Genomic DNA, 26,791 nt, shown 5'->3' on the forward strand with positions numbered 1-26,791 from the left:
TCCTCATGTTGGTAAAACACCGAGACTCCTACTGTTGCAACTGTCTATGGAGTCATGGAGCCAAGCCCTGCTTCCCTGCATCTTGGTACTGTGACATATCCATCAAAAATAACGCAGCATCATCAGACTCTGAAGATCACACCTCATGACAGCAAGACACTGATCTGTTGACTGTGAATGGGATCAAAGTCACACAAAACCCAATGAAGCCTCTAGGGCAGAAGATGAGAGAGAGGGACAGCCTGTCCTACCTTGTTGGCTACAGCACATAGCTGAAAAGAGGCAGAACTGTGCTTCGAGAAGAAGCCCCCTTTTACATATGCACCTTTTACACTCAGCTGTAGCTACATTACAACTTCAGCAGAGCCATGCAAAGGACAAGACTGATAGCCTTTCTCTTCTCAGCTGATAGTCTGAAAGCCAGAAGTGTCCTGAAATTCTAAAACTGCTGAGTAGAAGATCCACAGTACCACTGTAAGTCATTGCAAAATGCTTCAACATCAAAAAACAAACTTTTTTTTTTTTAAAGAAACCTAAGAAACCTGCCATTTCTTAAGGAAGAACAAGTTAAACTCAAGGTGCTGGTGATTAGCATTGAGGACAAAAAGCTATTCCTTATGTTTCTGTGGTGCCTTAGACACCTCTTCATTTTGTATTGGCCCTGGTTTTCCCACCTGAGAAACAGCCGATCATGAGGTGGCTGGAAGGAGAAAAGAGAATGACACTGCACAAGGTGCCTGCTCCTTTGAGACAACACACAGCATCTACACCATCAGGTGAAGTTAATGGAGAGAGACAGCCCCTCACTTTGGTGAATCTGCTCCTAGTCATCTATGAATACAATTATCATCATAATAAAGAAATGTCAGTAGTGCTGAACTGTAGCACACTCAACTCATCAGTTCTCATGGCAACTCTTCACTCACTCTTGCACCCAAAAGCAGCAACTGTTTGTTAAAGCTGTAAATCCGTTAATCAGCATTATCACCAATGAAAAGGAGCTTGCAGTGCCTTCACTGTTTGCGGTAATTACCGTGTTTTTCCATCTTGAAATCACTCTACAAGCTGTTGTTAATTAACCACTCCTTTTGAAGTACATAAATAACATCATTTTATAATAGAAGAGGTGAGGCAAGCTCAGCCATTGATGTGTGTCAGGCAGCTTGAGAAACCAAATTAGCAGGAGTCCCAGTATTGTACATCCACTCTTTTAAAACTCCAAATCTTAATGTCAGTAAACCACTAAAGATCAAAAGAAAAAGAAGATTTCCCCTTTTAAAGTGGTTATGCAGTAATTGAAATACCACCAAACTACTGTTTTTTACTGTGGAGCAGCTTCTGACTTTGCCACAACTACCTTTTGCCACTGCCCTTTGTGATGATCCAGTGTAAATCAAAGGAACTAAGGCCAGATACCTGCTTTCCCTTAAAAAAACAACTTCATTTTGTTCAAATTCTGGCTTAAAGAAGATTTCTTATACTGCTGTCTTGAAATAGTACCATTAAAAACCCCAACAAACAGCACTACTTTACCTGTGCTGAGGGTGTTCCCCTTGATGCCATTCTGATGGATAAGGAAGTCACTAAGAATTCTCAGCTGAATTCACACATTAGCTCTCTAACCACAGCAATGGGTAAAAACATAGATCTGAGGCATAGGAACAGCTGGTGGGCACATGTGAATGGGGGTTGTAGGATTCACTAAAGCAAGTCAACACCTCTAGATCAAAAAAGCTAAGCACCTCCTTGTCACTTGAACGGGTGGTAGATATTGCTCCATCGACTGCAATCTCTCAAAGTACTACAGAGTCAAACAAATCAGTTGACAGCAGCAACTGATACCTAATGTAGCAGCTACACTGACATCTAATGAGGTCTTTCAAGTATTTTACAGAGCTCTGATTTCTTGTTCTCTCTCTCTCCATCTCCAGCTCTGAAGTTATTTACTTGTCTTTGGCTCACAGTTCTGAGGTGTAACATGAGATTCAACACATACGCAATAAAGAGCAGTTGATTTAAGAGTTACAATGCGTGGCTGAGCAAAAGGTTTACCAATAGCTAGAAGTACATTTGGACAAATTAAGAATTCCTGGAGCAGATCCAGGTCAGTGCTGCCATGGCTGCAGCCGTGCACACTGGCGGTAAATTGAACACTTAGGTTAACGTGAACATCTGGTGATCTGCAAAGGTAAGGAGAAGTCTCTGCTGGTGGAACTAAATGAGTCACACTCAACTGAAAGCAAAGGAAACAGAAGATGAATGAGCATGTGTCCCCTTCTTTATTCTTCTTTTGATGTTACAAGAAGGGTTAAGATATGATTTTGTTTGCTTGCTTCTTTTCACTTTGTTGAAGATCAAATAAGCTACATTTTACACACTTCAAACATGGTGCAAGGAATCATTAAGACTGTCCTCTTTAGAGACAAAACGACCTTTTTCCCCCAAGTGCCCATTGACTGTCAGATCTGTTAGAAACATTTCAAGAGCTATTGAGCCACCTTGGGAGCTCCTAGTTAAGTGAAGCACAAAGCTAGAGATGGGACAAAACCCAATTAAGATGTTCTGCTTTATTCTGAGCCCAGCACACTGTTCATTTATTCCATAAAAGACTTTTAAACTCAGCACTTCTTGCAGAGTCTTCATCCAATTGCTTTTATTTTTAGCAGGAAAAACATCGCTTTCAAACATGAAAGCCATTTAATCCTGAAAGTATGCAGGAGACTTTCCATCTACATAGAAGTCTCCTAAATTTCTTTCTGGATTTTCCTACTAGTAGGCTACCTCTAGGAGAAGCCTGAAGTCTCTGACAGAAAAAATGATAGTCACCTCCTGCCATTGCTCACCAGGTTCTGCAGCATAATACTCAGGAACAACTAATAACAGGTCTTCTCTGTCAGCCTTGCAGGGCTGCTGTCTGACAGGGCATCTCAGTGAGTTAGAACTTCATATTGTACCCTGTGCTAGGACGATCCATCTGCCTGACTGGTATAGGCTTCTGGAGCACAAAGACCTTATTTCTGACATAGACCAGGCAAGCTACATTGCTACAAATTGGTCCTCTTCTAGTATTTAAAGCTCAGGAATTTTCTGTCATTTTTAGGTTGGAATGGTGCATTGAACAGCTGCACAACTGCTTCACATCAGGAGATGCTTAAAAAGCTTTCACAGCCACTTCCAGGTTGGATGAATTGCAACCTGCTCTAAGAAACATAATTTTGAAATTAATGATCATTAAAAGAGCAATTTCAAAAAAAATCATTCTTGATTTTGAAGGATGGATGATTTCAGTTCAACTACTGCTACTGCATGCCTTGGGGTCATGGCAGAGTTGTTGTCACATTTAATTGCCTCCTGTTACCCGTTTGAACTATCAGATGAAAAGACTGAAACAAAGATCAGTATTCTCCTGTGTTTTACAGATTATGCCTTGAGGTTGCTGAAGAAAGAGAGAGAACTTTTAACACTCAGTTTTAAAAGAATCTATGCATTTAGAAAAGGGTATCTATAAAACTCAAAGCATATGCTATTTAACTACTTGAAGGGACATTGTAGCCAGGTGGGGGGTGGCCTCTTCTCCCAGGCAAGCAGCAATAGAACAAGGGGACACAGTCTCAAGTTGTGCCGGGGGAAGTATAGGCTGGATGTTGGGAGGAAATTCTTCCCAGAGAGAGTGATTGGCATTGGAATGGGCTGCCCAGGGAGGTGGTGGAGGCACCGTCCCTGGAGGTGTTCAAGAAAAGCCTGGATGAGGCACTTGGTGCCATGGTCTAGTTGACTGGATGGGGCTGGGTGCTAGGTTGGACTGGATGATCTTGGAGGTCTCTTCCAACCTGGTTGATTCTATGACACTATGAAGACTAGGGACAATCCACCTCTCCAGTGAATCCTGGTAAAATTTCCATTGATTTCACTGGAACATGATTTCTTGCTTGCTACTTAACAATACTGTGATGATTTTACATGTCTTATAACCTTCATGAGTGATGGGCTTATTGCTGAGGGCTCAATATCCCATTCAATACTATTGATCTACCTGCTCTTAGAAGGTTTTAATATTAAAAAAATGCAGTAATCTCTCCCTCTGTAACACAGTTAACCTCAAGCAGCTACCCTTGAGTATTTACAGTGGAGACATTTCAAACTAGTAGCCATTTCTGGAAACTTAAACTCTCTAAAATATGATTACTATAAAATTAAAGTTTATAGTAAAGCTGACCTAGAGGAAAAGGAATTTCAACTGTGGATTGGAATGCACTGAAATTCATGCCAAAAAGACCCTGTGAAGTCTCAAAAAAGACAAAATCATGATAGCATGTAATTTTAAAATGTATGTGCTATTTTCCTCCTTAAAAGCATCAGCAAACACAGCTTCACTCTAGACCAATCACTTAGCATGTATTTTGCTTCTCTAATTTGGCAGGTGTGTGGAAGACAGCACTTACTAAAGTGTTTGCTTCTTCATCCCTAAAGCAACCTCACAGTTAAAAGGTGGAAGGTTTTTCTTTCAGTAATTTCTAGAAAAGCATCTTCTGTGTGCACCCTTCATCCTAGAACTTATATTTACAGGTAATCTATAAAACTCTGGGAAAAGCAACTCAGTGAAAATGCTGGCTGATTGTCATGTGATTAGAGCCACAGCTATGAATCTGTACTAGTAATAAGGTAGAATACTGAATAGTATAGGCTAATTAAACTAATTTAGCTGCTTCACTTCTTTTCAGTTTCTTCATATTGGTTGCTACAGAAATATGTTTTTGTCCTACCTGAGCTCTGACCCGGTTATAAAACAGAGAAAATCCTGCCCAATACAGTTTATAGTCAAAAATAACTCAAAATAATCAAATGCTGATTTCATATTCCATTCTTGAGGCTTTCAGCAGCTTCAGTAGCGGAAGGGTAACAGACACAAAACTGATCATAACTGATGTGCAAACATTTATTAAGGGCCAGCTGGCTAAAGAAATGCATAGCCTTATAAAGATGCATGCTCCTGCCCTAGAGATGTTGAATTACTACAACAGAAAATAAATTTAATCTGTAATTTCTCCTTTACATAGGGGGCCCTTTTAGGTCTCACTTCCTCCTCTCCCCTCATCAATCTCCTCACTGACTCCAGAATAACCCAAGGACACTGGGGACAGACAGGGCAGATTTGCTAGGCAGCAGGAGAGGAAAGCTGCTGGCAAGAAGGTTAGCACTGGACAGTAAACATATCACACAGAGAGAACACAGTCACACAGCTGGATTATTTTGGCTCATCCTCCCACTCAATTTCATTATGGTGATGTCTACTCCAAGACCTTCTGTGTGATTAACACTGTTGGTCAGCACCACAGGTGACCGAGCAAGCACGCAAGACACTCGTAAAGTCTCTGCACTAGTGACAGTAACAATAAATGCAAAAGAAAGGCTTACAGGGGAAGTATTACTCTAAAAGGAATCTGTGATCTGGATGGGAAGAGAAAACAGCTATGCATGTCTCAGGCTGGGCCCTGGAACTGATGAAGCAAGAGAAATGCTTACATGGAAAGACAGGCTACTCTGGATTCCTTAGAAAACAGGAAAATCAGGGAGATAATGCTGTGAGCACTTCCACTACTTTCCCTGGAAAGATCTGTCAAAGAAAGCATTTGTTGTATCTTTCCAGTGCCCTAAACTGAGGCTGGGATATTCTGCTCATAATATGGATCTCATTCCTCTCCATCTCTCAGCTAATAGTAGTTCTAGAAAGCAGTGAAGCCCAGTTCTCAATCCAGGTGTGGCAGGATACCAAGTATGAACAGCTGAAATATCTCTGCCAATCATTTTCTAACCTCAGAGAGCTTTTGGGTTGTTTGCAGGATGATTTCATTCACAGGTCACTGCAACAGCTGCAGCTTTTGATGACCTAAGCAATAAATGCTAGGAGCCTTGCTTGGACATTCGTGGCCCAAGTCCCCTGTAGTGAGCAGGCATCAGGCACTTGATTAAAAGCTAGGCCAAATGCCCTGTAAAAGCAGAAGTGAAACTAATATTTTCAGACTGAGGAGCCAGCACTTATCAGTGTCTTCCATATTGTATTTTAAGCTCAATTACCCTTCTTGCATCTCATCACAAACCCACTGCCACATGTGCCCATCCTCCAGCAGCTGCTTCTCTTAGTTCAATTTATCCACACACAGTACATATTTCCAACATTTTTGCTCCTCTGAGCTCTACTTCCAGTCTGATTTTCCAGACTTTTTTCCTCTTTCCAGCACCTCTCCCATCTCTGGGACACAAACTGGAACACAGGAAATTCCACCTCAATAGGAGGAAAAACTTCTTTACTGAGTGGGTGACAGAGCAAGGCTGCCCAGAGGTGTTGTGGAGTCTTCTCTAGAGACTCTCAAGACCTGTCTGGATGCATTCCTGTAAGATTCACTCTAAGTGATCCTGCTTTGACATGGGGGTTGAAGTCAATGATCTTGATGGCCACTTCCAACTCCTAGCATTCTATAATTCTAAGATTGCTAAAAAGCAGTCATCACTGGTATGTGCAGAGGTTATTTCCTCCCTCCTCAGCCCCATACAGATAGAAGCAGTCTGAACACTCAGGCTAAAAAGACTTTCCATTAAAGAGACAATGCAAAAAACCAAGCACTGACCTGATACCCTCTACAACTAATTTTCTTTTCTATCTTGATGCAACAGGGATATGAGAAGGGGCAAGCTCTCTTAAATACAAAACCTAGCAACTTAGGAGTTGCACAACAATAAATATAATAATATTTGTCTAAAAAAATAACCTTTACCCTTGTAGCACTACTTACAAATAGCAATGTTATAGCCTCAGTAAATTCAGTAATCCCATCCTCTTAGCCTTGCTACCTGATATTTCTTTCTACAACTTAGTGTGTCTGTAATTAAATCACATAATTTTTAGAGCAGCAACCTTTCATTTTCACTTTTACAGGAAATTGCCTGGCTCCTTGGGGGCTGACTAAATGACAAACACGGTAATAAGAAACCAACTGATATCCTTTGACAGGAATTGTGCAGTCTCTGTTGACTCAAACACACAAGAATGAAAAGACATTACTAATTTGAAAGGAAACAAACTCTTCTGTGGAGGAAATACTGGTGAAAGCTGTTCTTTCCCCAAACAATTTTAAATTGAGGATAAATAAATCCTAGTAAGTGGCAACTTTGCTGTTGTTGGAGAGAAAAGCCTGTCAGAAGATTCAAGGGGAAAAAAAGTGGAAAGAGATGGTCTTAACAGATCATAGAATCAACCAGGCTGGAAGAGACCTCCAAGATCATCCAGTCCAACCTTATCACCCAGCTCCATCCAGTCAACTAGACCATGGCACTGAGTGCCTCATCCAGTCTTTTCCTGAACACCTCAAGGGATGAATAGAAGGGGAAGAGAGTATCTGAAATCGTGGCTCTAGAAGTTTAACTTATGCCTTTTTGGCCTCTTTATCTAAAATAAAGTTATTTACCCCTCTGAATCTAATTTCACTTATATTAAATATGGTGTCAGACAGCCAGTGATACTGGGATTCATTTCAGGGCTGAGACACTTGAAGATCTGGTCTATACAAAGACGACTGCCAAAACTGCACTGCTACCAAAACCTTTCTATGCAAACCCAGTACAGGAGAAACAGCTTAACAGACCATGCACATGAAGTGGATTGTACTACAGTTTATGGATACCAGTGCAAATGTGCATATTACATAGAGAAGGCTCTGTGTGTGGTGAGTGCCTCTTGTGCTTGCAGTAGCAAAATACTAAAACCACTGGAACTGGCCTTTCTCCAAGAAGGAGGGCAAAGCAATGTTTTTTGAAGGCAGTTTGTTGCATTATGAATAAGACCAACTGTACCCTGAAGTCTTTGAAATCTTCAGAAATCTGCTCAGGCTTTTTCTTTTTTTTAATGGTTCTATATTAGAATACTTTCTTATCTTTTTATTTTGAGGAAACCAAGACACTAGGCATCACTGAAGACACTGAAAGGTCAGTCAAAACAGGATATTTCACTTACCTGGTGTAGAATGACTTCCTGATAAAGGACTCTTGTGGGACATGGATAGGTGCTAATTATAATGCATGTTTCTTTATTATTGGTTCTGACAATGTACCACACCATGAAAATGTCCAATATAAACTGATCCTCAACATAATATCTCTTTAAGGGAAACCCTTCACATAACCTTTAAATGTTGATAAATCTTTAGATTAAACAATACAAAAGTAAAAGGGAAAATATGGTGTGCTTAGGTTAGGAACCACTTAACTACCAGGCTTCAGCCAGCATCCAAATGTCAGGTATTTAATCTAAGCTACTTGTCTAGGCTCCATTTACAGCGAGTTGTGAGAGGTAATTGAGTAGTAAGGACCTGCAGAAGGTAACTCAAAGCACCTATTGTAAATACATATTTTAGAGTCAAATGAAGTAGTGTTTCTAGATGCTCTGCTATCTCTACTGACTTAAGAGAAATACTAGAATGCTGCTGCTGCAAAAGATACCTAATTTCTTAATCATTAAATGAGATACAGGAGAAAGGAGAGAGAGAGGGGAGACTGGACTTATCAGTCTTACATGCTTGCCTGCAAACAAGGCTAAATGCCAATGAAACAAATGTGGTATTGGTTGTTACTAGACTATAAAGAACAAAGACAACATTTCTTATAAGCAAAATTATGTACTGAAAATAGATAAAAAATACAAAGTACACTGCTCTGAATATTTAGTAGTGCAACTGAGATCATGAGTCCCTCTGTGGTTTAAATTGACTTAATATGGTGCACAACAGGGTTTTTTTCCAGTTTCTGTTAAAAGCTGAATTTGACCCATAGTAAATTAGAATTCTCTGGCAACTTGCCCATAACCTTTAAACTTTTCTGGTTGATGAACTTAATACACAAAGGCTTTTTATCAGTAAACTATGTCTGGATGGGAATCGAACTCCAACTCCTACTCTTTCTCCAAGCCACAACATTTTGGTAAAGCTGAACAAACACATTACACCAAACCCAAGGCTTTGAAGTGCAAACCCCAATATACTATATTAACAAAAACCAGTCCAAAAATAAGACTCTCATAGCCAAATTATTTCTGCAGCATGCAATAGCTAAACAATGTAAAGTATTTACCTGAGAAGATACTGCATAACTGTAATCTATATTTAAGTGGCATCTGAAATGTATTATCATTCTTGTTTTGTTCCCACCCACCTGCATTCATGACTAAAAATAAAAGTAACTGCAAGCCTGATAGTCTCATTTTAGAGGCTTGCTGTGACAACTATCAAAAGACCATCATCATACATGCAGTTTTAAGAAATTAGGTTACCTGAAAAGGCTTTCATTATCTGGCATAATCCCTCTTTTCTGCAAAGGAAATGCTGGATTTCTGGAATTAAGTTTACCTGTATGAAAAAACAACAAAAAAAGAAGCTTTAATGATTTCATTCAGGAAAGTGCTCTTTTTGTTTCAGTGGGTTCATCAGAAACAGTTTGTATGCAAATCTCCTGTTGGTGTCAAAAAGGGAACTGTAATTTTGCCAACCTTGCAAAATGGGATAATGAAATTAAAAATGTGTGTTCTTCCTCCAGGGCCACCACAAAACAAAACTTTGAAGTCACAGCTTTCCTCCCTGTGGCTGAACTTTCACTTCTTCCTTGTCTCCTTTGCAGTCTCTACAGCTTCTCCATTCTCTGCCAGTTATTCTCTGTCTCTTTATAGAAACAGCCTACGCCTCTTGCATTCCTGTGCTTGGTAGCAGTGGTAAGCTAATGTAGGTAAATTACATTCAGGCTCTGCAACAAAGAACTCTGTTGCACTGTGGTATGAACATGCCAGCAATGAGTATTAGTCCAATATTTAAAGTTATGTGGAGACATGGGCCATCTGTTTTAAATCTCTGCTGTGCTGCTGGCTTCCTGAAAGAACTTGGACAATTCCTTTGATCACCTTGTGTCTCAGTTATTCATGTGTGAACCTTTTGGACATTTCAGAGTGATGAAAGGATTATTATATTGCACAGTATTAGAAACTCAGATGTGACAATATGGGTACAATGAGTTAAAAAAGCATTTTGCAGAAGCCTGGAGTGTTTTATGAGCTGAGACCTGAATCCAAAGCATGTATATTCCTGGCAAACAAGAACTACTATAAGAATTTCACTTAGATAAGGCATCGTGTCCCAGAGAACTCCAGTGTACATGCATGTTCCTATCTCTGGCATCTGTGAACACACAGTGTTTTCTTATATTCTCATGAACTTCATAGCCGGACTGAATACCTTCAAAAAGCATCTCAGTTTCTCCCAGTCCCTCAGGTCTGAGTCTGTACTTTTGTGTCTTGCCATTATTAGCTGTGTCATTTCACTTGAAATACAAGCCAAACTGGGTCCAAGTTTTGTTCATATATTTTCAAAGAAAGACCTCAGTTTAAGACACATTTTCATGAACAGGTCAGGTGCATTTTAGACATATAAGTAACCTAAACTGTGCCCATAACATGCTGAAGAAGGGAAAAATAAATAAACAAAAAGCAATCCTGAAAATACCAAGAAATCTTGGCACCACTGTTGCTTTGGATTGTAAGTAGAATGCAGTGCCAGAGCAAGAAACTCCCATGAAAGCCCTGGAGGAGGACACTGGTCCAGCTCTCACATTATCAATTGTAGGAGCACTGTCACTGCTTGGAGGGGTGCCTGAATTATGTTTACAAGGGAGTGAATGTATTAGAGGAAACTCAGTAGTGATATAAGATATGAAGCCTAAAAGAGTCCAACTCTATCTACACTATGTGGTATTTTGCTGAAATATTACATTCACTTGATAGTTGTTACTCTCCAATTCTGAATTCCCTTTTCCAGTGGGGTTAAATTGCTTAAGTTTAGCTTGACTTCTGTAGACACTTTTGGTGCCTGATATGCTGGTTAAGGTTGGCCAAGAACACTAAAGGAGTGAAAAGGAAAGCTTCACTCTCAGTCATCACATTTTTCAGTATTTACACTGAAATATTTACATCCAAAATACTGTGTCCAAATAAGAAATTGCTTTTGAGTATTAGGTGTGATATAAAGAATAAAATGTTGGTATCTGATGAATATTTCTCAATAGGTGGGATATGTGAATAAACTTTTTTATTTATGTTAAACTGTGCTGCTGCAGTATAAAATAAACATTAGATACTTTCATTTTCCTGAGTGAATACTGAAAATTTGGGCTAGTCCTGTTATCTCATTCTTCCCACAAAGGATAACACAATAATTCTATACCTTCTGGAAAAACTCTAAATGATGTAAGTCTTTGGTTTGAATGCAGCTGGTATCATCATTTTTTCTGGAAGATAAGCAGATCAAAAGATCCCAAGGGCTTATGCCACCTACAAGGAAAGAAAACAAGTCTATTGAGAAAGGAAATATCATACAGTTCCCATTTGAACAAAAAAACATTCAGCACCAAATTCTGAGCAATAGCAAACAGTTGGAGTGCTAAGTACATGAACAGCTACAGGTGGCAGAAATGAAAAAGACATATTCACTACCACAGTTTAAACTCTGAAACTATATTTAGGTATTTGATAGTTGGCACCTTCTGTTATACCTGCCTACTGGTGCCCAAGTGCTTGACCTGTTCAGCATTCAGGAATTAAAAAACTCAATAGCATGGTCCTGCTTTACTTGGTTCTTTTTTCTCAACACCTCAACATACACACTTAAGACACACATCTACTGTAGGCAGTGTGATCTTCTGTGGTCTTTCAATATTGTGAAGTAAATGTTACTGGAAGCAATACTAGTTTTGTTATTGAAAACAGCAAGGACTTCTAGTCTAAGTTTTGTTCTAGCAGCTTCCCAAATATTAGATGCCAGATTGACAACATCTAACGCTGGTGTGCAAGTGGGAATTGAGTTGGACTGAGGAAGTTACTGGCTTCTGAGCTAGCTCTGATGCTTCCTTTCTGGAGCTAAACTGATCTGTGGGACGGTAGGGTTCTATGATCAGAACACAAGCAACACTGAGGGCAGAGATGGCTGTTTGAGGAGGATTTAAAACTAAATTGCCCTAATTAAAATACCATGATGTGTTAGAAGATACAAATACGTCTTGCAGTTTGCCCATATCACAGCTTTCTCAGTTACTGTGTTCTTCTGTATGCAGCCTTCATTATCTGGACCAATTAGAGATGATGGCATCTCTCAAAAGATTTACAGAATTATTCTATCTGTTGAGGACACTATGAATGCGTTCAATAAAGAGTACAGCATTTCACTTTCAGGATGATCATGAGAAATAAAGAACTTCCAAACAGAAAGAGCAGAGAAGCTGTAAAGCATCCAAGGCATGTTATGATATTAGGCCAAAGCCCTCTGCAGAAGAGCTATTTCACTGACTAGGTAGTTGGTTCTTTGTCATGAGTTTGGGAAGATTACATGTATTTTGTTCTGTTTTGTCCTACATGTCTGTTATACCTTCCTAATTTTATGATATTACTCCTGATTATGGTCCCACTGATGCCCCATAGACTTCAGCTGATTTCCCTCTCCAAAATCTACTATTTTCTTATCCCTATAACAGATACCAAGCAGGGTGAAGATTTCACTTAAGGAGATTTAGTAATTTATGCTAAGCACAGTAATGAACTGATTATGAAAAATGGGTCCAGGATTATGAAAGCAACTTTTTTTTTTAATGTTTATAAGCATCTTGACAAAGCTGAAGAGATGAATTTTCAGTTACTCTACATCCATTACTGTGAAGAATTCTTCAATTTCCCATTACAATAACCAGTATTATGATATAAAACTAATTAAGGCATGCAAATTTTAGGCAAGACAGATTCACTATCTGCACCTTTGTGAAAGCAACTAATAAAAAAACTGCAGGTAGGTCAAAATGGAACATATTGCAAATAAATGAAACATTAAAGAAACATACAAGCAAATGCTTCCTTTTACTGCAAAAGATGGACTGTGCTAACAACCTACTCGATGCTTCAGCAGCTATGTAATTATCAGATAAGCAAGTCCTTATGCCTTTGACTGGTAAACACATTTGAATAAATCATTATAATTACACATAAAGCACAAAGCCTAGCTACCTGTAAATTGAAAGGGAACTGGAGGGAACTCCATTTCTCAGAAGCAGTTCATTTCCTTCCCTTGTTTATTGTTACGTGTCCTGGCCAGCAATAAATTTGATCCCTGACTCTAAAGGATACACTGTTCTTTGTATCATTTGCCTTTAGGACACAGCAGAGTGGTCAATATGAATGTACTGAAGAGAAGAAAAGGAAAAAAGGCCCTCAGATCTAGTGTGTTTCTGAGCCAATGTCCAGGAAGCAGAATAGTTAACTGCTAGGGACAGTTTTTCGGGAGAGGTTGAATGCTTGCCATTATTTGTGCTTTTTAGAGCAATTAGACTTCTAGCCAGTTACATTAGTACAGAACAATCAGAACTGAAACATGTCTATTTATAGCTAACAGGAGACTTCCTATTAGAGAAATAACACACACCTAGTACTGTCTCTCAGATTCAGGCTAACAGAGCAGTAGGACTTGTATTTGAAGTATCAATATATTCCTGACCAACTACACCTGGAAAAAAAAGGATTTTGAAAACAAAAATAAAAGAGTCATGTGTGGCAACAGTTGTTTGGTTCTGGAACAGACCTGATGTGGCCTAGGAATTGCCTGTGTCATTCTTCACATAGCTTAATTTTCTGTGGAAAACAAACACCTTTGATTGTGAGCCAGTCTCCCTTCTGCAAATGTAATAATCATAAAACTCTATCAAAACAGTGCTAGTGTCATTAATATTCCAGTAAAGGAGCTCAAGCTGTCAGGCACACTGTAATTCAGGTCTGTCAGAATGTTTTAGTAACAAACTGAAGGAATAGCAAACGTATTCACAAATAGCAAATGACACCTTACTGAGGGGAAGTATGAATCAAAATTCAAAATCGTTTTGATAAATGATCCAAATTCAACCTCAGGAAATTCAGAACAAGTTAAAAGTGACCTAATTGAGAAGGAGAAATCAGATGGACAAAAAGAATTGGCCAAAGAGCAGTATTACAGAGAGGAACAAGGTTTGTAAACATCACATGATTTAATATAATACCATTGCAACACACAACTTCATCCCTCTACCTCATCCCCACATAAAAATAGCTTTGGAGTTGTTGGCAAAGATTTATTGGTGTTGAAAGAGTTGAGTGCTCCCCTTTAGCATTGCAGTTTGAATTTATTCCATGTCAACTCCCCATAGAATTCTAAGTAACAGTCTCATTTCATTATATTCATAACCCTGCAGACATTAAGTCTTGCAATCCAGCCTCTTTATGTGTGTTACCTACAAGGAACACTGGCTAATCCTTCTGCTGCAGTTACTGCTGGTCATACATCACCAGTAATACTGTTGTTCAATTTTGGAAAACACAGTTTCAGTAAAGGATTACAAAAAGCAGATGGATTTTGGAAGGTCTTGTGTTGGACCTGACTGGCATTAATCACAGAACCACAGACCCTTAAGATCACCAAGTGCAACTATCCCTCTACCACCACCATGGCCATTAAACCATGTCTTGAAGTGCCATGCCCACACCTGCAGGGATGGTGTCCACTACCTCTCTGGGTAACTTCTTCCAATGCTTGACCATTCTTTCAGTAATATCCAGCCTAAACCTCCCCTTACACAATTTCAAGTTATCTCCTCTTGTTCTGTGACCTGATACTAAGGAGAAGAGACCAGTCCCCACATCACTACAACCTCCTTTCAAGCAGTTGTAGAGAGCAATGAGGTCTCCCTTGACCTCCTCTTCACTAGGCTGAACAAACCCAGCTCCCTCCACCACTTCTCATACTTGTTCTCTAGAGTCTTCTTCATTGCCCTTCTTTGGAGATGCTCCAGCACCTCAATGTCTTTCTAGTGGAGAGGGGCCCCAAAATGAGCACAGTATTCAAAGTGAATCCTCACCAATGCTGAGTGCAGGTGCATGATCTCTTCCATACTCCTGCTGGCCACACTATTGCTGATACAGGCCAGGTTGCTGTTGGCAGTCTTGGCCACCTGAACACACTGCTGGCTCACGTTCAAGCAGCTGTCAACAAGCTGCCCCACGTTTTTTCACCATTGCACAGCTTTCCAGCTACTGTCCCCTAAGCCTGTAGCATTGCATGGGGTTTTTGTGACCCAAGTGCAGCACCCAGCACTTGACTTTTTTAAACATCATACAAAGGACTTCAGCCCGTCAGCCCAGCCTGTTCAGATCTCTTTGCAGAGCCTTCCTTCCCTCAATCTGCTGTCAGAAGCTTTAATGAAGTCCAGATAAACACCATCCACAGGCTTTCCCTCAACCACTGAGTCACCTTGTCATAGAAGTAGATGAGATTCATCAAGCATGACCTGCTCTCCATGAACCTATACTTACTGGGCCTGATCACCTGGTTGCCCTGCACATGTTTCATAACAGCACTCAAGATATTCTGCTCCAAGACTTTCCCTGGTGCTGAGGCCAGATTAAAAGGTCTGTAGCTCCCCCAGGTCCTCCTTCCCATACTTCTTTTAGGTGGGCATCTCATTTGCCAGTATCCAGTCAGCTGGGACCTCCCCAGTTAGCCTGAATTACTGATAAATGATGGAAAGTGCTTTGGTGAGCACATCCACCAGTTTGCTCAATACCTTTGTGTGTATGCCATTGGGTCCCACAGACTTATGTATGTGTAAGTGGAGTAGCAGGTCACTATCTCCTCTTGAATTATTGGGACTTCATTCTGCTCCCCATTCCTATCTTCAGCATGGGGAATGTGTATCCAGCAAACAACTGGTCTTACTACTAAAGACTAAGGCAAATAAGGTATTGAGTACCTTTTCCTCACCCTTGACCATTATGTTTCCCTCTGAATCCAACAAAGGACAGAGATTCTCTTTAGTCCTCCTTTTGTTGCTAATACAGCTGTAGAAGAATTTTGTGTTCTTTAACAGGTGAATCCAAATTAATTTCCATTTGGGCTTTGTCCCTTCTAATTTTCTCTCTCAGTACTCTCATGACAATCTGGTAGTCTTCTTGCCTGGCCTGCCTCTTCTTGCAAAGACCACTCTCATCTTCTCCTTAAGCAACAACTAAGTGTCTCTCTATTCATCCAGGCCAGCCTTCTCCAGCAATTCATCTTTTGGCACATGAGAATGGCCTGTTCCTGCATCTTTAAGAGTTCCCTCTTGAATAGTGTCCAGCCTTCCTGGACTCCTTGATCTCTGATCTGCATCCCATGGGACTCTGTTGACCAGTCTCCTAAACAGGCCAAAGTCTGCCTGCTGGAAATCCCAGGTGGTATTTCTACCAACCCCACTCTTTGCTTCTCCAACAACTGAGAACTCTATCATATAGTGATCAGGATGGAGTTAACCTTCTTCCTAGCAGCCCACACAATGCTGTCTTTTTTATTTGTTGCCAAATCAGTATTCATAATGTACCAATGTTTTAGCTATTGCTGAACAGTCTCAGCATCTTCTCTCTCAGTCAGACCTACAGCAAGTAGGCTGGGAGCAGGCAAGAGGCTGGGATGTGGCACAGCTATGAAGGTTGGCCCCAACTGCCCATATGATGTTGTGCTCAGCAATAAAATTTAAGGGAAGAAGGAGGAAAGAGGAATGTCCAGAGTTGTGACTTTTTTCTTCCCAAGTAACTATTGTGTCATGCAGCTCTGCTTTCGTGGAAATAACTGAACACCTGCCTGGCAATGGGAAGTACTGAGTGAATTCCTTGGTTTGCTTTGCTTGTGTGCATGGACTTAGCTTTACCTATTAAACTGTCCTTATCTCAACCCATGAGCTTTCTCACTTCTGCTCTTCTGATTCTCTTCCACATGGGAAGTGGGAGTGAGTGGCTGTGTGGTGCTTAGCTGCTTGCTGTGTTTAAACCACAACAATGTTGAATAAATTTGTACCCATCCAAAAATTAATTGTCCTCTGTAATCACTGGAGGCAGGAAACAAAATAAACATCTTAATTTGCAGCAAAGAGTGCATAAATGAAAGTTCCTAACTGCAAGGATGAAGACCTGGAATACATTAAGGAGACTGCCAAGGTTAAGCCTGAGTTTTCTACATTAAGTTAAAGAAATTTGCCTTAGCTGTAATTGAAATGTATTTCCAGGCACCTCTGGGCAAAATGGATGTGAAGAGAAGATTTTGAGGCAAAGGTATCATTTAAGTACTGATGCATTAAACTACTCAAATTTACTTTTGACTTGTTGTTATACAGGTGTGTATAAAAAACTAATATGATGAATGTAAGTTTTAGCTTTGTGAATCATGAGTTCTCATAGTCTACAGGAGAAAAACTTCCCTTGGTCCTGCAGTGCAATGGAATGAGCACAGATTGAACTGAGGATGATGAGGAGTCACATATTTATGGAATTAGTTGCTTGTGCATAAATACAACTTTAAACAAGATAGAGGAATATGTTTTACAAAACAGGCTTCAACTCTGCAAAGTAGTCAATTTATAGGAGCCAATGGTTTGTTGATCAAGAGTTTAGGGTGGAAGAACCACCAGATGTCTGAAAGACAGACCCACTGCCACACTGCCTGGCTCTGGATTGTGAGATGGATGGTATGCCTATCAGTATCTCAGAGTGCAGCAGGACTGCATGATGGGGTTTAGGGATGTGGGAATTCTACACCTCAGAAGATTTGAGCTTCACTGATAAAGCTCCAGAGAAAAATATCCTTTGAAGCCTATTTCTGGTTATGGCAGCTTGCCTGTCCCTCTTGTGCAAAGATCAGAATGCCACTTGTTGAACTGAATGCTTTCTCTTTGTTAATGATAAAGCCTTTTGCAAGTTTTGATATCACTATTTCATTTGTAGGGCTTTTTTTAAGGAATGTCTCACACTTAAGTGTGCAGGATTTTTTCCCTTAATGTAGTTATTAGGAGTGTTTTTGGGGCTCTCAAAAGTGATGATCTATCAACAATTTGAAATCACTACAACAAAAATGAAGAAATGATGATTCTGCTGATAGAATGTGTAGGAAAACACAGAGAGAGTTCTTACATTTCCCACCCTACTCTGTAAAGCATTTGTTCACCTGTCCATGCACAAGCCTTCCTGTTTAACATGTGCCCCACGCTACTTTTTGAGACTGACTGTACTCTGCCATAACCCACAGTCCAGTAACCATCTGCTTAATTATATAAATCAGGCTGCAATATTTTGGCATATCAATTGCAGTGTAGTACTCTAAGTGTAAAAAAATCTCCACCCTATGCATGAAGCTGAGATTGCTGGACACAGTCAATTCATTCACTAAATACCTTGTGCAGTTGCTGTATAAAGGCTGCAGGAATCCTGAGGACAGTCCCTATTCATCCCTCCCTTGAGGATGATCAGGGTTTTATTTTGGCTCAGCTACCCTCTAACTAACAGGATCTGACATGCCAAGGGAGGCATTCATTGTGGAGGAAAGGCTGGCATGAACTGAGTGAAACCAACCTAATTCCAAGGGCAGCTCATCTGATCCTGGACAGCTAAGCACAAAACATTGCCCTGTGCTCAAGAGTTGATGCACAGTCACATCTGAGTTCAGCATTTGGTGAATGAAATAGCCATTTTAAGTCCTATCACAGTGTCTCATCCATAAAAGCAGGGCAATGCTTGCCTAGTCTGTATCTCTTCTGCAAATACTGTGGAGAGGTGTTATGTCTAACTACAAATGGGGAGGTGTGAAGCTTCCACAGTTGTCTGAAAAACCAGAACTATTTATCACTGTTTCCTAGCATCAGGAAGGGCCAGGCAGAATTTTAAAAGTACAAGAATAAATGAGTATAGCAAGTCAACAGATACCAATTTCTCCCAGAAGCCTTCTCTAATCAGCACAATGTTTTCTTTTTCCCACCTGATATTAGACTCTAAAGTAGCCTTGGATCTACCTATGAAGTCAGTCAATTACCATTCTCCTTAATGGAGTAATTGGTAATACAAAGCAGGTAACTTTCTCTAAAGAAGTAAAGAATGCATTGCAGGCTTAAATACAAGAATGGAAAAAAGACTAGATAATAATTTCTCCATTTACATCACATTCAGTTACACAAAAGATCCAGAATACTTTCTTCAGTCAATAAATTAGCCTACTATAAGAGACAATAACAAATTTGCAGATCTGTAAATGATTTAAAGCTGTGGTTTACAATTTAAGATAACTGTTGCAAGAAAACAAAACATAGGACACAAAAAATATGCATTATTATTAAACTATATTCATATATTTTTCTGTGCAACCAAAGAATTATCAGAATACTTTGGAATAAAAGTAATTAAAGAACATTCAAAAACTGTATTAGCCTGACATAGACAGGAGAGTACTCTAGTGTGTAAAATAGGTGCATTAGATTGTTCTCAGTTTGTCAGGGAGGTTGTGTCAAGCTAAGGATAATCCTCCACTGAGTTCTACTACAGATTTTAACTCTAAGGATAATCCTCCACTGAGTTCTACTACAGATTTTAACTCTAACAACCTATGGTTTTCATCATGGCCTAATCTGGCAATTCAGGCTATGAAAATAAACTATCAAAAATACTTTCTAATCTACAGTAGAGTTTAATAGCAAACAAAAAGAAAATATGTAGTCCTGATTTGATGGCAAAAACATCAGGGCTGTTCAAACACTCAGTCCTGTTATTCCACTTCTGTGCTTACACACCACACTTGGGATCAACATTCAGATTACGCTGGTATGCCCTCCACACATGGGTACTTCCTGCACAGTAAGCCTCAGTGAAATCAAAAGCATCTAATAATCCAGTCTAGTATACTCTACTTGTATGCAGACAAAAAGGTTTACATCCCTAAGTTGTCCACAAATGCTGGAACTCTTATGCACAGTCTACCAGAGTCAAAGCTGCCAGGTATGTTTCTTATTTACACAATAAAACACTGTGGGTCTGAGACCTACCCTTCTCTGGGATGCAGAATCATAGAATCAACCAGGTTGGAAGAGACCTCAAAGATCAGCCAGTCCAACCTAGCACCCAGCCCCATCCAATCAACTAGACCATGGCACTAAGTGCCTCATCCAGGCTTTTCTTGAACACCTCCAAGGACGGTGCCTCCACCACCTCCCTGGGCAGCCCATTCCAATGCCAATCACTCTCTATGGGAAGAACTTCTTCCTAACATCCAGCCTGTACTTCCCCCGGCACAATTTGAGACTGTGTCCCCTTGTTCTATTGCTGGTTGCCTGGGAGAAGAGGCCAACCCCCACCTGGCTACAATGTCCCTTCAGGTAGTTGTAGACAGCAGTGAGGTCACCCCTGAGCCTCCTCTTCTCTAGGCTAAACAACCCCAGCTCCCTCAGCCTCTCCTCATAGGGTTTGTGTTAGTACTTGGCATCTCATTAAATGATTTATCTGTCACAGATATGTCCAATTCACCTGTGTAGATACTTGAACACCTGCTGTGAAAGTGGAGAAGGAAACTGTCTGAGAGAAGAGCCAGATTGAGAGATACTAGAGACAGGCTAGTGATGATGGACTGGGATGAAGAACTAGGGAAAAACTGGAAAGAAAGGATGTGCATGTTGGGAGAAGCAGGGTCATGCAATTAAGACATGTAAAGGATCAAACCAAAGTAAAAAAGTTCATGGGGAGGGTAACTATAATTAAGGAAGTTGTTGACCAATACACTCCATCTGTCATGAGCACTGGAAAATTTGCTATGATGTCCCTGTCCTGGTAGCAGGGTATGGGGCTGAGCATGAAAGGTTGCAGTGCACCATGGATGAATCATAGAAAATAAGTAAAAATATTACCAGATTTTCACACATGCAGCCCTCTGAGTGAGGAAAATCACACTGCTTCTTGTGATGAGGAAGAGGGTGTGTGGCTCCCCAAACATCAGTAGAGAGGAAAGAATAGCTCCACTCTTTTCTATGACAAGGAAGAAGACTCTGCCTGCCACAACTGTCTTTGGACAAGCTTCAATGCTACATGCTCCAAATTATTCTAACTGGTAACTTGGACTATACCCAGAGGCAAAGTCATATGAAAAATCAGCATGCAGTCATGAAGTGGAAAGGCATGTCATGAGCAAGTGAGTCAAATCAAAATTAAAAGAAGAGAGGATGTCACAGCTTTTGAGCAGCTAACTATGCATTGCTTGTGTGCATGTATGTCCACTATGGTCTGATATTCACAACATTTTTCAAGATATCTCACTGTCTACAATGAAGTTATTTTGTTTGGCTTCAGATAACACAAATAGAAGTAGCAGTTTAAATATGTGACATAGATTCTCTGTCACTGAGAGTGGCAAAGAAAAAAAAAAGGAGGTAAATGCAATGAAGAACACTGAGAACAGGAATATTTCCCCTTGGCTGGATACAGAGTTGTGAGATGTAAAAACAGCAAAGTCAACTGATGCAAAATCACCAGGATTCAAAAACTCTGTTACAGGAACTTTTACTAGAAGTCAAATTATTTCTTTCAGAGGAAAAAACACAAACAAACCAAAATGAACTTACAAACACAAAAACCCAAGGCCCAAAGCTCTGTTATTTTACAAGAAGAAATTCAGAGGAACACAGGTAACAGTTTTCAGACTCATGGCTTTCCTGCTAAATAGCAGAGTAGAAGTGCTCTCTGGTACTGTGACCCTATAACCCTGTCAGAGAGGCACAAGCACCTACCCTGGTCCCCGCTAGCTGTTCTAGAAGAGATTCAGCCCCAGTGCCCATCACAATGAGCAAATGGAAGCCTTAAAGCACCTTCTGGAGCTGTGGAGGTGAGGAAGCACATTCTGTAAAGGCTTGGGACCCATTATATAGTGCATGGTCAGGGCATTTCCCAAGTGCTTATTACAGGCTGTTTAGTGGAGAAACCACAGGCGGGAAAAAAAGGTGTATCAAGGTGGCTTGAGGAGAAACAAGCTGGGAAAAAAGGAGAAATAAAGGGATAAAAAGAGCTTGCCCTCTCTAAGCAAGTGAACTGGTTGCTACTCTTAACTGGCCATGTCCTGTACTTGGCCAGAGTAGTCTGTCCTGTCTTCTCATTAAACTCTACTGCCAACTCTTTCCTGGCAGCAGTGTACATGTGTGCATGTCTGGGGCTATAAGTGCAGCCCCTGGCAGGGGACTAGGGCTTGGAGGCCCATGTCCATCATGGCAGCAGCTGAAGCAGATGTACAAGTGCATATGCGAGTCCTGGTGAGTGGATGAGGCCATGGGTGCTTTGAGTGTCCGTATGAGTTCTGAGTGTGTTAATCTGTGTGGCTGACCATGTGTGTGCATGTATGCTATACATAGGCATCTGTCTGCCAGCTTGGAGCATGTGCTGAGCCTTGCTGGTTGGACATGTACGTATGGATCCAAGACAGCCTCACCTCTGTCAGGCAGCCAGATTTGTCAGTCTGACTTCAATGAATGTGTTCATAGGAGCTACTACAAAAACCAAGTACTAAAGCCCCTTCCCCACTGAATTGTTACCAAGCCTGCTGATCCTGCTACTCTTACAAGAGTCTGGATGTTTAGAGAGGTGCAAGCAAAAAATGGAAAGAGCTGGAGGCTGGAAAGAAGATTTAGTGGGTGATTAATGGCAAAGTAGTGTCTGGGGAAGAGGAGTTCTACCCAGGGAAATCAAACTGCAAGCCTGAGTATACTTTCCACCCTGCCCTTCACCCCAGTCTTTCTACCACTCTCTGTCTTTGCAACAGGACATTGAGGAATCTGAGCTGAGAAGCTCTCTGAGTGATAACACTAGCAAGAATTCATTATTGACTTTAAAGAGCAGAAGTTGTGCTAGACATGAGAAAACAGCCTCACCCCTTGTATGGATATAGAAGAGGCTCTGCAGCTAAGGAGTAAACAAGTTTAGTTGTTTTAATGACCTGCCTCATTCTAATTACAATGAATTGGGATAAGAGTTACAATATTAAAAGTACAGTGTTTGCTCACATATGCAAGAAACAGACACACAGTTGAAAGTCTGACAGACAGCCTTTGATCACTGCATTTACAAAACTCAGGCATCCTATGCCAGCCCTTGTTTGATTCCTTAATACTCAAGAGGCAGGAAACAATCAGAATACTGCAAAGTGAAGCCTGGGAAGAGAGGCAATAGCTAAACTAAACAGTGTCAGGACACAGGCTCAACCACTGGCCTGCAATCATTCACTGTGTTTGTTTTCTTCTCCCTGGGTGGCCAAGCAATGCTGCAGGACACAGCTCAAGCCAATGACAACTCCTAAAATTCAGCAAAGATCAGGCCACCCTCAGTCTGGGCAAATGAGTTTAGACACATGGACATGAGCCATACTGCATCACTTGTCCTCAGGACTAGGGAATTGACCCATTCTATTCAAGAGTTACACAAAACCACAAGAAGAGAGTGGTGCAATAACTAAGTCATGGTTAATGTAAGGGAGATTCCCAAGTGTACTTCACAGATACTATTTTCCATGCAGCACTCTACACTGCTGTTCAACTGTGCCCACTTGTCATGCCATGGGATAGCATGGCATACAATTGATATGCAGACATCATCATGATTAGAATGCAGAGAATCCATGGAACATAGACTCTGAAGTAAATGTTAAAATTGTATCTCCAAACATTTTATAGAAAAGTAAGGTCAGTCCTCTCACTTTCGAAGGTCAACCTGCACCTCAAAAAAGTGTACTCTAATGTCTGGGGTCTAACTCAGTTATATCATGGAGCTGGGTAGAGAAGAACCAAATCAGCAGTCTTCTGCTACCTCACACATCATACATAAAGAAAGCAACCTAACTAATCTACTTACCTTCTGTGCTAGTACTTTCTTCAATACTTCTTCCTTTCTATTCTTAGAGGTTTCTCCAAAAGTCCTCTAACATTTTTTCTAAAGCCATAGCACTTCATTATAAGTGAAAATGAGGTTAATGAGCCAAACTCTGTCTATTTAAAGCCCTTGTCTATCTCCTACTCCTTACAGAAAATTACCTCACTTCTAGAAAGGCTCCAGTGATACCTAACCACAACGTGGTTGTGCAAATTAGAGTGAGAGCTGTTCCTTTTGTTGAGTTGCTTATTTTATCAGCTTGTTTAACAATGTACTTCTGTGTGTTGTTAGGTTTTCTATTTTCTCTCTTGTTACAAAAATAAATAATAAATCATGGCAAATAGTGGGTTTCTTCCAAATAAAGAAAAATATGGGTTTGCCTTATTCTACCATTTTAGAATCATAGAATCAACCATTTTGGAAGAGACCTCCAAGATCACCCAGTCCAACCTATCCCCCAGCCCTATCCAATCACAAGACCATGACACTAAGTGCCTCATTTTGCACTAAAAGTCCTTTTTTTCCAAAAGCAGATCAATTGAGCTGCATTCTGACCATCAGATCTAAATAGCTGCAGTTCTGCCAGATTCTTCTTGCATTTATACAACACAGACAAACCCTCAGTATATTCTATGTATATACACCATTTCAGTAGTTGCTGCAAATTAAAAATTAAACTCCCTTTTATAGCTAAATATTTATTTTGGAAAGCATTACCACAAATGCCAGAAAAGAAGTCGTTACAACAATGAGCTTGTTATAGAAACATTTTATGCCTTGAATCATTTGTTTCAAGCTTTCCAAAATGCATACCAGTCAGCTCCTCTGTCCTTCCCTCTATCAAAATCTGAATATATATTTTCTTATGCAAGGTATCATTGAGGAAATATGTTGAGATGATAAATTTTTTTTTCAACTTGCCAGCAGTTAATGTTGCTTAAATCCTATTTCTTTGTTACTTTTTAATCCTAATGCTTTCCACATTTTGCCCTTTATAAGGAAACACACCCACCAGAAATTAGAGAAATTAAGTACATAGGTTTTTTTTCTTTTCTAATCAAATACTTGCTGTCTTCAACTACCTGAGGGGAGGTTGTGGCCAGGAGGAGGTTGCTCTCTTCTCTCAGGCAGCCAGCACCAGAACGAGAGGACACAGCCTCAAGCTACGGCAGGGGAAATTTAGGCTCGAGGTGAGGAGAAAGTTCTTCACTGAGAGAGTCATTGGACACTGGAATGGGCTGCCCGGGGAGGTGGTGGAGTCGCCGTCCCTGGGGCTGTTCAAGGCAGGATTGGACGTGGCACTTGGTGCCATGGCCTAGCCTTGAGCTCTGTGGTAAAGGGATGGACTTGATGATCTATGAGGTCTCTTCCAACCTTGATGATACTGTGATTTTTAGCCATAGTTTTGTGCAAAAAGCATTTTTTTCAAGATATCTTAAGGCTCTTATATGTGTCTTGAAACAGATGGATAGTTTTGATTTCTGAGTGCATCAGAGAAGTTTCCTTCCTCTTCAGCATCTGTACAAATTAGGATTACCTCCAAACCAAAGACCTCAGAGGTTGAATAAAAGAATTTCAGTATTGCATTGAAAAATCAACTTTGAGAGAATACAATGGGCATCAGAAGGGTAAAATAATTGTTCCTCTCATGAAGCAAAGGTTCCCATTTGGTGTAAAATAAACCAGTGTAACAACAATATGGTGCGTGTGAAATTTGCAGAACCATGTTCTAACCCGTGGGTGGCTACTGCACTTTTGATGTCTGGAACATTTTTGGGATGCAGCATTCAAAAGAGCTGTCAGCTGAAAGTGGATGCAGCTGGAGAAAGTTGGAATCTGAACTTAGGAATGTAGTGGGCTGGCTGCAAATTACAATGAAGGCCACACAGTGTATAAGCTTTCTGCAATCTCAACCAATAGAAGTCGTGGTAGCTAAAGTTTAAAAAAAAAAAACAAACAACTAAAAATGTTTGGGGTTCAGTGGTATAAAAAGCTTCTACCTAAAATGGGAGCACGATGATGGAAGACACCACACTCATAGCTGAACAGGGCTCAGAGCCAGTGAGTACATCAAAAAGAGTGCACAGCTTACAGCAGCCAAAACACTGGGCAACACTAATGCAACAATCCCTTAGAGAGAATGCCCTGGCAGGACTGCTACAGGCTTCTGGTGAGACTTAACTGTCATTATCCCAGCACCTATATTAGTGGGCAATCATCTGACATTTAATAACAGACATATGTTTATAAAGCAGAGTATCTGCTTGAACCCTGCCAAAGCCAGGATACATTTCTGAAAGGGAAGCATTTTTAAAATACTTGAATAAACAATTATCCCCTCTTACCTTCTTATCCCATAGGCTGCAGTTACAAAACATTGCCTCAAAGTCATTTACAGGATTTGCATGTTGCTGACATATTATGCAGCTTGTACACTTACACCTTAATCCCTTGTATTTATTTAATGTGCATTGTTGCTTTCCTTTGGCTGATGTGTATCTGCCTGGACACTGTTGTTTTTCACATTCTATTAACATGACATAACTTAGTCCAGAAACGTTTTAAACTTAGCTCACTGTGAAGTGAGGGTGAAACATTTTAATTAGTTTAAGTTCTAAGCCAGTCCAATAAATATCACTCTCCACTAGACTGAATGTTTTCATTTATATGACTGAAAATAACATTTTTTTAGAAGTATATTTGTTGACTTTATGACTAAATGCTATATTTTGGTTTTAACTTGACAAAGTTCAATATCCTTATATTTTTGTAATGAACAAAGAACTTCCCTTTCTCAAGGAAAAGCACAGTTCCACAGACGTTTTAGGTTAGTAATACAAAAGAACAGTTTGTGTTCTCTTCTAGAAAACATGAATATGCTCTGCTAATAATTAGGAGGGAGAATACATATTGTTCAGAAAAACACATGATGCATTGGTATTTCCAAACAAAAACCCACGTTAGAGAGTGGCTTTTCTTTGGGTATGTCAGAAATTAAGG

General features: G+C 40.2%; 1 protein-coding gene across 1 annotated transcript in view; it reads right to left on the reverse strand.

Annotated features, from left to right (window-relative positions):
- The window catches only part of CPED1 (cadherin like and PC-esterase domain containing 1), a 153,913-nt gene that overhangs the window by 104,070 nt on the left and 23,052 nt on the right, over positions 1-26,791 (reverse strand). Inside the window, exons 3-4 of the mRNA XM_064142046.1 lie at positions 11,256-11,362; positions 9,320-9,395 (exon numbers count right to left, since the gene is read on the reverse strand). Coding sequence (XP_063998116.1) covers positions 9,320-9,395; positions 11,256-11,362 — 183 coding nt within the window. The remainder of the gene's footprint in view (positions 1-9,319; positions 9,396-11,255; positions 11,363-26,791) is intronic.

Source organism: Pogoniulus pusillus, chromosome 4, assembly GCF_015220805.1.
Source record: "Pogoniulus pusillus isolate bPogPus1 chromosome 4, bPogPus1.pri, whole genome shotgun sequence".
In the NCBI taxonomy this organism is placed as follows: Eukaryota; Metazoa; Chordata; class Aves; order Piciformes; family Lybiidae; genus Pogoniulus; species Pogoniulus pusillus.